Source organism: Chenopodium quinoa, unplaced genomic scaffold (assembly GCF_001683475.1).
Source record: "Chenopodium quinoa cultivar QQ74 unplaced genomic scaffold, ASM168347v1, whole genome shotgun sequence".
Taxonomy (NCBI): Eukaryota; Viridiplantae; Streptophyta; class Magnoliopsida; order Caryophyllales; family Amaranthaceae; genus Chenopodium; species Chenopodium quinoa.
In genome coordinates this window covers 2,378,136-2,391,236 of record NW_018742205.1, presented here as the reverse complement: position 1 = coordinate 2,391,236, position 13,101 = coordinate 2,378,136, and the positions used below count along the sequence as shown (strand labels likewise).

The 13,101-nt window shown below is 34.2% G+C and overlaps 2 protein-coding genes across 2 annotated transcripts; both read right to left on the bottom strand.

The window, feature by feature from the left end:
- Window positions 1-4,985: 4,985 nt before the first annotated feature.
- Window positions 4,986-6,570, bottom strand: LOC110725617 (zeatin O-glucosyltransferase-like). The gene has a single exon (XM_021905091.1). The coding sequence runs from the start codon at window positions 6,518-6,520 to the stop codon at window positions 5,114-5,116; it is 1,407 nt and encodes a 468-aa protein (XP_021760783.1). The 5' UTR covers window positions 6,521-6,570; the 3' UTR covers window positions 4,986-5,113.
- Window positions 6,571-9,578: 3,008 nt separating this feature from the next.
- LOC110728879 (putative RING-H2 finger protein ATL21B) lies at window positions 9,579-12,685 on the bottom strand. Its single transcript, XM_021908550.1, has 2 exons — window positions 11,743-12,685; window positions 9,579-10,151 (listed from the first exon to the last, which is right to left on the bottom strand). Exons 1-2 carry the CDS (start codon window positions 12,512-12,514, stop codon window positions 9,655-9,657), a joined length of 1,269 nt encoding a protein of 422 aa, XP_021764242.1. The 5' UTR covers window positions 12,515-12,685; the 3' UTR covers window positions 9,579-9,654.
- Window positions 12,686-13,101: the final 416 nt, after the last annotated feature.

Sequence of the window (13,101 nt, the reverse complement as noted above, 5' to 3'; positions counted from 1 at the left end):
TGCTTCCATCTATTTCATGCTCATTGCATTGATCAATGGCTTCCCCTGAGTCAAACTTGCCCTGTTTGCCGCTTTCAATGCTGAATTTTTCAACTTCTGATCATACATTTGGTAGGTCTATATGAGGTTTTGTTTCAGGTAATCAGGTTGTTTGATTTTGTATAGTAAATGAGAATAAACTACTAAGGCATTCTTAGAATCACTCCTTTAATGTTGATGATAGCCTTGTTATTGCTTTCAACAATTTGCAAAGTGTTGCATGTAAATATTTTATTTGGCAATATGTTTGTGTATGAAGAAATTATGGTTAATTGGTAATACTTAAATAGGACTAATCTAAACCATCATATGCACACAATTCTCCCTATATGCACCAACGTATTTTGTGTGCGGCTGACCAGACCACGTGGCCGCTTATAAAAAAACAAAATAATCCCTATAATCTTGACCAACTAACCCTTAGAACACTAATTGAGTAATTTCGAAATAACCCCTAGTCAACCACATATAAAAATTTGTGTTGTTATTAATCTTAGGAAAAAGATATATGCTGCCCTAAGAAAGAATAGTCATTAAATAAATATTTATTACATCGATTTACTCGTGAATTGTCGATAAATTCTCAATTTAATACTCCGTACTAAAGAAGGAAGTGTATTAAATGCTTATATGACTGCTTTTAATTTTTTTTTATATCTTGGTCAATTTAAATGAAATATTATAAAGGACTAAACGCTCCTCCTCTCTCCTCCTCTCTTCCTCTCTTCTAGGGTTTTCTAAATTTTTTGGCCGTTTAGGCCAGAATAGTCTAATTTCCGACCCTTTTCCCCTTATTTTTCTTTAATTTTGCAATTTAGATTTCAATAAATCTACACGAATAGTGCAGATGTTTGTCCATCTCCCTATTAGTTGTTTGTTTTTGTTTAGGGTTTTTTTGTGTGTTAGGGTTTATTAAAAAGGTAATCATCTTTTGCTCTATTATCAGTTCGTTGGTAAAGAGTTTTCCGGGATCGCAACGGTTGTCAAATCATCAAAGGCGTTCAAGTAAATCATATGAAAATCATCTTTACGGCTGCAATAAATCGTTAGACCGTCTCTCCAAAAAGGATGTATGTTCCAGCAATGTGCGCGAGGGATGTACCACAGTGCAAAATCTATTCAACGATCATAGCTTTGATGAAGAAAACCCTTATTTGATTCAATTTTATGCATTTGTTGATTTAGATTTCATTTGTAGATGTCATATGGCTTTTGATTAATGAATGGAAAATTGGCTTACAATAATACCAACTATCAACGATGTGTGCAAAATAATACGAACTCAACTATTTGCTTTTAGTGGTACCACCTTTTGTACTATATGTGAAAAATAGTACGCTGGTCACCGAAAATTTAACGTCTATATTTATTATTATGTTTTGTTATTGATTTTCTGTTTTCTTTTCAAAATACAATGAAGTATTATGTTAAAAAATTTCTTTACACATATAGAAAATAGTTGAGTTCGTACTATTTTGCACATATAGTACAAAAGGTGGTACCGCTAATAGCATATAGTTGAGTTTCGTATTATTCTGCACACAACGTTGATAGTTGATATTATCTTAAGCCAATTTTCCTTAATGAATTGATTTATATAAAAAAAGATGAAAAAGGGATGATGTGGAAAAAAAAATACTCCGTAAGAGATGAAATAAGGCGCTTCAATTAATTGATTTTCTAGCATACTACTCCTATTATAGTCGATTTATATAACCAAACCCTATTTCTCTCAAAAAAAAAAAAAAATATATAACCAAACCCTAAATCCCTAATCATCCCCAAAAAATTAGTGGATTGCTAAACATCGCCCGCAAATCTCCACATAAAGCCCACAAATCTATATTGAATTTACCTTATTGCCCTAAACCTAAAATAAAAAAATCTAACCCATACCCACACTCTAATCACCCGAAAATACGGCAATGTTGAGGCGGCAAGGCAAGGACTTGGCGGCCACAGCGGCGGAGGGAAGGACGGCTCACGGTGGCAGGGTTTTTTTAAAAAAAAAATTTTAAAAAAAAACAGAAGAGGTGGGGCGCCTGGCCAGGACGCCCAGCCCCTGGTGGTGGCGTCTGCTCCGGCCGCCGGAACCAGGGGGCTGGCGTCTGACCTGGACGCCTAGCCACGGTTGTGGCGTTTTCCAGAGGCGCCACCGCCGTGGCTAGGCGTCCAGGTCAGACGCCAGCCCCCTGGTTCCGGCGGCCGGAGCAGACGCCACCACCAGGGGCTGGGCGTCCTGGCCAGGCGCCCTACCACTTTTTTTTTTTTTTTTTTTTGTCTAATATTTTTTTTTTTTTGGAAAATCAGAATTCTTTTGTTAATGTTTAATATTTTTGTTTTATGTGTTAATGTTTTTATTTCTAATGTATATATTTTTTTTTAAATCAGAATTTTTTGTGTTAATGTTTAATTAAAAAAAACAAAAACTTTAAATAAAATTTAAAAAAAATTACAAAAAGTTTAAATAAAATTACAAAAAAAAAAAAAAATACAAAAAGTAGGGGTGGCGTCTGGCCAGGACGCCACAGCCATGGTGGCGGCGTCTGGCCAGGACGCCACAGCCATGGTGGCGGCGTCTGGCCAGGACGCCACAGCCATGGTGGCGGCGTCTGGCCAGGACGCCACAGCCATGGTGGCGGCGTCCTGACCAGACGCCACCCCTACTTTTCGTAATTTTTCCCCCGGATTATCTCGCTTTCCGGCGACGATGACAGCTCTTCGGTGTCCCTCGGCGATCCACTCCAGCTCCACATTCTTCGTGAGAGTGAATTACGGTTTCGGTAAAAATTAGAAAAAGGGCAAAAGAGTCAAAATAAAAATATTTGTGGGCTTTATGTGGAGATTTGCGGGCGACGTTTAACAAATCCCAAAAATTAATCGAATAATTGATCACCTGAATATCGATTGAATTACTACCCAAATTGAATATGATTCAAACGATTCTGTCTAGTCTTTTTGTCAAATTCTTGGGCGCAGCATCAAGGGGAATTTTCACAAAATGGAGGCTCCAAAATCGTCGGTAATTTCATTATTTTTTTAATTGATAACTTGAATTTTAATACAGTATTTATACACTAATTTTCGCTCGTATTTGTACCAAAGCTCACAAATTTAAGAAATTTATATTCTCACATCGTATAATTTAAAGAATTTATGATTGTTTTACACAACTGCAAAATGTAGACTTATTATTGGATGATCTTGGGTGCTAATAATTTCCATGCTCCACTCTTAAGTCTTAGTTTTATATAAGTTGCCACGTGTATGTTTTAAGAAAATTGTACATGTGAGTTGGAACTAATTGTGCCGCATTGAAGAAGAGGGAGGAAGATGGCTAACATATAAGTTTGGCAAGCTAATCCACCGGTTTTAGGATGAAATCTTACTTGGCTTATATATGGTTGAGTTATGCTTGGCTCCATGAAAATTTCTTGGAGTGTTTAATGTTAAGTTACTTTTAATAGATAGAACGAAGGCAAGTAGATTAGATAGGTGTTTCTAGCAATTTTGTTAATTGTGATGTAGTAGTTACTAGATCTGCATAGTTTGATGTTCTGATCCAATTAAACCATTGTGGATCAAGAATTTGTTTATTTCCTCATTGGATTAATAGTATAATTTGATCTTAATCAGCCTATTACCATTTTAAAAAAAATACACACGCACAAAAAAGGTGCATAGAAAGCAACATCTGTAATGATGAGATAGTTACTAGTTGAATTATTCAGAGAGTAGACTAATTTCATGTTATTTAATTGATTTACTCTGGTTGAGGTGTTGTATTATTAATTAAATAAGTAATTAATACAAATAACCATAATTGAATGTTGTCTTCGGTTTTAATCGTATGGTTTGGCTGTACAATGCTTTGTGTCATTTGGCTTGTAATAAGTGACAGTTGCATGTGGCAGTAAGTTTCATTGCATTGTTTGATTTTGGTATTATGCTTTATATATATATGTTTAATAAGATATGATGAGAGTTTTTGAAGAGATAAGTCATTTTTATTATTTTTCTTCTTGAATACTATTGCAAGTCACAATTATAATCATAATAATTCCTTAAAGTTTGTTTTACATTAGATCACAAATATACTACACACTATTGTGATTGTCTTTGTTGTATCTCCTAGTAATTTCGTGATACCCGATGTGTTTAATTAGGGTCGAAATATTACTTTGAGAAAGTGATTTTGGTCACGCCTCGAACTCTGAATTTGTCCTTGTTCGTTGCAATTTTTGTGACCCGGTAACTACATTCCCCAACAACTAATAGCTATCTTTGATTTTTCAATAGAATAGAGGGTTAAAGTGATAGTGAGAAGCGGCTATATGTTACACAGGTCCTTTCTTTCTATTAAGTACTTGTTTCGGATACTCGACATTTGGATATAAGTGAATTGAATAACAGTAACACGTTTTAAAGACGCAAGATTTCCATTAATTGGTTGAGCTAGGCACTTGGACCACTAGATAATATGTCCAACTCTGTTGCTTTCTCAAGTATCATGGAATTCTTGCTCATAGTTTCTCTAGATTCTTGTGGTACTTCCTGTAGTGCTCTAACAAGCCTTTAGTGTCTAGTAGCATGTTCAAGTAATCGATGATTGCAATCATGAACTAGGCAGTTTGCTACTTTGCTGGTGGTCGTACGGAGTGGAGGATACATGCCTTACGTACATAAAAATTCTATGTGTAAATGTTCTAACTGCTAAATAGCATTCCCTCCATCCGGAATTTGTTGTCACATTGGTGAAATTAAACTAACAATGTGACATCTGAATGTGATTGAGGTAGTAAAAATATTTCAGGACAATTTAACAGTGTCCTAGACTTGATTAAAAATCCTACTTTCAGGAAGTGAGAAGTCTATAATACCGTTAGTTAAGCTTTATAGAGCCTTATCAAACTAATTACTCCGTACTATTGTCTGTACAACTGTAGTTTCGTGCAAAACTGCATTGCAATTTATCAATAAAATAGTATTCAATCCACAAGACAAGTTTACTAAGAGAATCAGTGTTCATGTATCGGCTTTTATCCCTTCTTGTGTAATTTGATGAGAAAGATTATCATCTACAGATGTGAGCAATGAAAGAATCCATTTCTAAGCAAGAACTTCCACCATCTGCAACTGATCCTCGGACTGCACCACCTAGCTTCATTGCCCTTTTCCTCATCTCTTCTCCTTCCTTTGATGTCATCAATCGTCTTACTGCACTCTCTACAGAGGTTGATGTTACTCCCTTAGCTCTTTGTTCCCAATCCCTGACTAATAAGCCAATCTTTAAGACTTCTGTTATCAAAATGCTGTTTTTTGGCTGGTCAGAATGCATAGGACATGCTGCTATTGGTACTCCCGCGCTGATGCTCTCCATACACGAGTTCCAACCACAGTGACTCATGAACCCGCCTATTGATGGGTGTGCAAGAACTTCAAGCTGAGGTGCCCAGTCTTTTACTACCATTCCCCTGTCCAGTACCCTGTCTTCGTAACCTTTTGGCAGCCGAGGCCTTCTCACATCATTTTCTGCAGCAATATCTACTCCGTCAGCACTTCTAACAACCCATAAAAACTTCTGCCTACTTCTTTCCAATCCAACAGCCAACTCACTGATCTGCTCTTCTGTCATCGATATGCTCGTTCCAAATGACACATATATCACAGAATTTTTCTCTTGTTTGTCCAGCCACTCGAGGCATCTATGTCTGCTGTTGCTGCATCCGCTTTTTATCTCCACCGGATGCAAAGGTCCTATTGCAAATTGCTTTTTGTTAGCATTTGTCGGTAGCTTTTCTAGTAAGTCCATATATCTACCTTCAATCTGTCTACATGGGTTATAGAGTCTTCCACTCTCGAAGTTTAAAACTTTGTATTGCTTGGATACAAAGTCTTCAAACTCGGGTGTAAAGCACCCTTCACTCGAGGGGATTTTGTCGTTTGGGATATCGCAATCTAGTTGGAAAGGTTTCTTGGTTATTGACTCCCAAATGTAGAAGAAGATGGTGAAGGCAGAGACACTATGCAGAGCATATGACTCTGCATTTGGGATTAGTGTTACATCTTGAACAACTGAAGCCATCAAAGTATCATGAACAATGATGATCCTTCGATACTTAGCTGAGAGTTCTTGTAGAAGTTGAAACACAGGTTTACGAAGCTGTAAAGAAGCATCGAAAAGTGGTTGGAGGTGCCCAGGGAATTTAGTATAGGCATTGAGTTTGGGAGGATTTGAGCTTAAAGAAGGTAGTTGTAAGTTATGAAAGTGCATTTTACTTGTATTTTTCGGGTCCCAACCATGGAGACGTAGCTTGGCTTGGCGATTGTGTGCTATGGATCCGATAAAATGAACCGGTATACCATATGATGCTATAAGAATGGAAAGATGGAGAGACTCATTGAGGTGCCCTTGCATTGGAAAGGGTACTATGATTGCTGCAATTGAGGGATGTTTAAGGCCATAATTTTGATTAGCCATTTTGGGTTTTGGGTTACATCTTTGGTCTTGAGGTTGTAGCTTTATATAGAGCTAGAAGATTAGCATAAATATGCTCCGTACAAACATATGTCATTTATTATGCTCATACTTATCCTAATATTCAAGCCTCTCTTCATTATACTTTTGTGCTACTTTTGTGATTCTATTGTGAGTTGTGACACTGTGGGTTGAATAATGCCTATAATTCTTAGGAAGAAAAATCTAATGATTGACCATTATTATTTGATTTAAAAAGTGACTACTTTTCAAAATATCTTAAACAATGTAATTAATTTCAGACGGTGAAAAATTACTGTATTACATTGCGGCTTTATTTGACAATTTGAAGACAATCACTTCATGTCCTTGTCATGGTTGCTTGAATAGTGTGCTTATGTCATTGATTACTGTAAAGCTCAGTAATTAACCATGAGAAAAGAAGGCAAGTAGCCATGATTGATAGTGGAAACCAAGTTGGTAGAACCCTCTTTACTAATTTAGGTCTTTCTTCAGAGCACTAGTTTTGCTTAGAAATCGTCATTTGATGTTTGCTTTGAAATTAATTGTTGGTAGAGCATTCATATCAAGGCTTAATTTATCTGATAATAAGAATTATTTTTGTTAATTTTTTGTATATAGAGAGCTAGAAGAATAGTAACACACCACCCAAAACCCTGTCAACTAAGCTAATTAATAATTATTAATTTTTTTTGAAACAAAAGCTAATTAATAATTTATGGTTACTAGAGACATTACAAAAGTTAAAAAGTAAGGAATGAAATTAGACACATTCCTTCAAAAAAAAAATTAAGAAAATTGGACACGTTGTTAATGATGTAAAGGACATTTATTATTTGCTAAAATGTTGTGTTACGGTTCCCATCACATTGGTCAAGCACTTAAGCTCCTTGTTGAGTTTCAATAGTAGTTGCAATGAAGTGATTGATTTATAACTACTTTTCTTCCCATCTTTCCCTATTGCAACATTTTGCTAGCTGGCATGGCCTAGATAACATGAATCAATCTACTTGCATAATATGTTAGCTAGCATGGGAAGGTCTTTAATTTCCTTGGACCATTTTGTTTAGGGTTCATTATTCCATAGTGTGAAAAGCATTTTGTTGTAATCAATAACGTAGGTCCGATGGACATTTTCATATCAGTGATCAAAAAGCGATAAATGGATAAAGTTTATGTCAACAACATCAGATGGATAAATTTTCATGCTATTTAAGATAACTTTTTTTTTTTTTTTGTTGAATAATAATAAACTAATAATGTAATGATGTATTCATCCATTTTAGTTTTCACTCCTTTATTTGATTGAAAAGTTTACAATATGGTATTCTGTAAATGGGTTTAAATTACACAAAGCAACATTTGTTATTTAGTGAAAAAGGGTGTATTAAGAGGCTCATGCCTCACTCCTCATAAAAGCCATTGGGCTCATTACCTTGCTTTAGCGCATATTTATGTCATTAATTAAATTTGCAATTTAAGTACTAAATTGTGCTTAGTACACTCATCTTAAATCTATCTTAAGGCCAATAATAGAGTCATTGAAAACACACGTTAATATAAGCTGAGACATCCTCATTTAAAAGTATGTTCAACTACCCAAATCTCCCATGCCTCAACTTATCTTGTTTCTAGTGTTATCACTGTTATGTTCCACAAATTTTTTTTTTTATTTTTTTTTTTTTTGGGGGGGGGGGGGGGCACTAAGGTCCCCATCCTGAATTTATACAATGGTATGTTGATTCTACCACAAAATTTATACAATGGTACGTCATACTTGTCATACTAACTTTCTATTTGAGTAAGTGTTCATTAATAAGTTTGGTTTTTAGTTGAGTTGTCCAATGTGAATTTGATGATGATATCTTCATACCAATATACCATTATTGAACTTAAACACATGTTACCATAATAAATGAAGCTCAACCACTCCCCATTTTTGGGAGTTCAGTTATTCCTGGTCTTATTCATCTTATTTTAACCCTGATTGGTAATTAGTTGATAATTGATTGATATAGCTACTTATATTGTCTTATTTGACTAATAGGTTATATTAGCTGGTTGTAAATATAGCTGGTTGTGTAAAAGTGTTTGGTAAATAACTGTTAATTGTTAGTTGTTTCGGTGTATTTAATATCTAAAAAGCTAATTGTTCAATAAGCTAATTTCAAAAAACTCTTATAATGGGCTTTTTTTAAAAAGAGCTTTTTGACCAAAAGAAAAACTCTTTAATAAGTTGTTTACCAAACACCGAAAATTATTGGTCAAACCTCAATAAGGGCGTAATAAACTAAAAGTTTTTCAAAAATCTCTTTACCAAATAAGGCTCACTTATTTATTCTTATAAGTTCAAATAAAGGTAAGTTCAATATATTTATTTTAATTCTCATAAATTCAAGTAAGATAAGTTAAGAAAAATAAATTTTTATAATGGTTATTATAATTCAAATAATAACTAAAATAAGTTTAATAAAGTCTAATTAGTCAAATAAGATAACATAAATTCAGATAAGTAATCACACCCTAAATTTTGAAAAGTCTTATTAATACAATGATGGATAATGACATGATCATTCTAAAATTACTCTATAACTTCTTTAAATTTCAAAACTCCGTATTTGAGGATATCTTAAGCATAGGTCACTGTGCCGATGTGCCCTCCATCCTATCCTAAAATAAAGTTCAATTTTCAACTAAAAAGACATGTATAACTTGTGAGATTTACATCTTTATGTATAGCTAGTAACATACATCGAATGATTCTAAGTTTCTAACTATATATTATGATACATCGAATACAAAGATTTCAAGCAACAAATTAACATCACTCTACAATAAAAATTCCTCAAATTTATACTTTTTCTGTTTTTCTTTTGTTGCACCATATAAGGACTTTTACACAATTCATTTAATATTTTTTGACCATTATTTATGATTTATCCATTAGGAAAAACATAGTCATGTAGAATCTAGTTAGATTCGTCTCAAAAAATATTTTTCAAATATTAAATTTTTTATAATTTTTACAAAAATATTAATAACTAAAGTAAAGCATTGACAAACGTGAAATCTCTCATGGAACAATAAAAAAAGAACGGAAAAAGTATATTTTTTCGTCACGATGAATCAACTGGAGTCCTGCAGATTGGACAAGTTTTTCCAAACCTACCACGAGATAAAAGCCACTTATTTACGCAATTTGCATGAAAATAATGCCCACATACAGGTAAAGTTCCAATTCTGTCCTTCCTTATATATTCTCCCATGCATATTGCGCATGCATTTTCATTCTCACTATTTGGGCCTTGGCCCACTTCTTCTATCTCACTTATTACAATAGTGGGCCGATATTCTGGGCTAGCTTCCTCATTCTGGCCCAGTCGAACTACTTGCATTGCAAACTCTATGTTAAGTTCTGCAAGGCCCAACTCTCCAATGCGATCAGGCCCATTAGTGACAACTGATTCGAGTTGTAAATCGCGATTTAAGCTCCTATGTCTAAGACAAGCCCGGATCCAAATAATTAGTGAGCCCACTAGACAAATTAGTGTTGGTGAGCATATCACTAATATCACTGCTATGAACGTGGTTATGGGCAATTTCCCAACCATACCTGAAATTCGAAAAATGTATAAATTCTCGTTAAGCACTTACAGTTTGAAAATAATAGTCGCATTGTCCACACCCATTGTATCAAGTTTATACTCGTAATATGAGCTTACTCGATGCCCTTTTTGTATCGAATTTATCTGGTACAGTATATTTTTGTCGGACAAGAGTTTGGGTGGATAGATATCCATTAGCAGTATAGGATGTAATTGCTTTCGATTATTAGGCACTTTCGCAAAAATCACATCTAAGTTAGATAAAAAGCTATGTCAAAAGGCAGGCTTTTTTAGGTAAAGGAAGATGTATAGGATTCTGGATTATATTGTAAAATATAATAGTAATACATATTCAATGTATTATCGAGTTGAATAATCTGTATTAAGAACAAGTTTATAAAGAATGCCTTAGAAAAATAAGTTTATTTGTCCCATGGTAATGTATGGAATGAGACAGGTGTATAATATAATAAGATGTGGAATGATTATATTTTGCAACTTTTAAACTGAATGAAGACTTTCTATGTCATTTATTTCATCAGTAGTTGAATGTTTTCTGTCAATGGCTAATTTCATCATGGTTGTCCTAGCAGTTTAATGCTGCTAATGTGTTTAGAAGTGTTGAAAGGTTTTGCCATAATCAGCCCCACGCATAATTGCAAGTAAGATACTCATTACAGATCCAAACAAAATCGTGCAAGTCAACTATCAATCCTAATTTTGTCTTCGAGCTAAATCATACTCCGTAATAGTTACCATATATATTCAACCACTAATATCCTTGATTATCAAAAAATAAGATTATGAACACTTGATATAGTATCAAATTATATTAAAAGTATTCTATGTCCATTGATTTGAGTAACATGATCACATACCATTTTATTTTTTTCCGCTAACTATAAATCATTGGAAGCAGTCATTATAAACTGTATGTGAATAGTGTAAAATTAAAATGTTGCAACCAAAAAAGAAACGGAAAAAATATCACAGAGGACATTGTTAAAATGTTAATCATCTTGTTTAATGTGATTTGCCCCATGCCCCCATTGCCTCTATCTTCATGTTAATACAAATCAAACTTCAAAGCCGAAAAAAGTGGATAATTTTAATGCAAGAAGCAGATTAAGGCCGGCAAAAAATACGGAAAACTAATTAATTAAAATTAATCAAACTTGTTGGACAGTCAACAGTGCTTTTTCCCAGATTATAAGGGGCTCTTCATATCAACTTACATTTATGCTTTTCATGAAAACCCTAATTATCCATGTTTAAATATTCATTCAAGCAAATTACTGGTCCATAAATAGACAGACAAAATTTATATGTATTTTTTTATAAGCAAGTTGTATTTCGCAGTACTCACAACAAAGGAATATTATTTGTGAGACATAGAATATTCCTTTGTTGCTATTAATGCGAAGCGGAGGTGGTATTATACTTTTTTTTTTTTTTTTTTTTTTTATATTGCAAACAAAAACCACACCAACATGATGATTATACTTTTTTTATTTTTATTTTGAGGAAGATGATGATTATACTTACATAAGCAAGATTAAATAATCAGAAAGAAACATATATATTAGCTAAAGAGGGTACCTTGATTCGGATTATTCGAGCATATTATGACCTGTGAACCGTTATTATTATTAGTCTTCAATCCGCACATTTGACCATTTAACTCGCATGGCCGGCACTCTGGCATGTACCAAGACAGCCGGAGGTCGTCATGGAGCTCCGATGATAAGGATGAATTCGTGTTATTGTTGTGCAACGAAGGCGGCCATTGGACAGGAACTTTAACCAAAGGTGCAATGAGTGAACAATTTGAAGGATGGTTGTTATTAGTCCCATTTGAAGGGATTGCATAAATAAAATGATGTGATCCACTAAGGCATTTGATTGGACCTATAAGACCTTTTAAATTATTTGTGGTGTTATTTTTGGTGGTATTTAGGGTTTTTGAGCAATTAAAGAAGGAAAAATATTGATGATAAATTCCAACAAAAGGAGAGTTTGAAAGATTAAAAGTTAAAAGTTTTTTGGGTAGGCAATTATTTGGATCATTTATCCACATTTCTTGTGCAACATAATCTATACTTTTTATACTAAAGTTTCCTGACCTTGGAAGCTCAATAAGGGAGCTTTTGGATCCTTCATCACACCACACGTCGAAACCCGGGTGCCCACAAGAGTCGGGTTCTTCTTTACCGGAACTCTTGATCCGGAAAGGGAATCGGATTGTCGGACTACCGGAAAAATCACCACACTTGGAGATGGAACAATTGTTGCTCATCACCTTGTAAGGGAAGTTGCTAATCAAGGTAAGAAGAAAGAATAAAAGGACAATTATCAGTGTGTTTAGATCCATGATTTTATTTTAGAAAGAAATGAACTAGTTGTTTTGGATACATATAAGACTTGTTGCTCAAATTATGAGGGGTTGATTGAAGAAGTAAACTGTGTTATTATAGGTTTGTTAATACTTATTTAATCTTAATTAGTCACTCTCAAATGGTATTTTTAAATTAATCAAGAAAAGGGATTGAGTAATGAGTAGATTAGTAGTGTGTTCACAAATAAACAAGCGGCCAAGTTGGCATAAATATGCACCAATAAACAATATGCATGACATTGCATGTATATTAGTTTCAGGAGATCCTATCTAAAATCCTTTTTATAAGGGTGTCTTTATCGTAAGTCTGAAGCGGAGTCTCAAAAAAAGTCTCATACAAGACTTTGACAATAATGTCATAAAAGACTATCATGAGTCTTGCATGCGGTTTGGCAGATGAAAACCCATCTTAAAACTATGTATGTGGGGGCAATAAGCTGACAAACTTTGCATGGCCAATAATATATTGCCAACTTAACACAAGTTGTTGAATAATTAATGTTATTATTTAGGAGGGTAAGTGAGTCTGGATTGAGTCTTGGGATAATGTGTGAAAATGGAAA

Excerpts from the sequence above, each read along its gene's own strand:
- LOC110725617 (XM_021905091.1), bottom strand. The coding sequence starts at position 6,520 with ATGGCTAATCAAAATTATGGCCTTAAACATCCCTCAATTGCAGCAATC.
- LOC110728879 (XM_021908550.1), bottom strand. The coding sequence starts at position 12,514 with ATGGATCTAAACACACTGATAATTGTCCTTTTATTCTTTCTTCTTACC. Across the intron at positions 10,152-11,742 it reads CTCGAATAATCCGAATCAAG|GTATGGTTGGGAAATTGCCC; the intron begins GTACCCTCTTTA and ends TTCGAATTTCAG.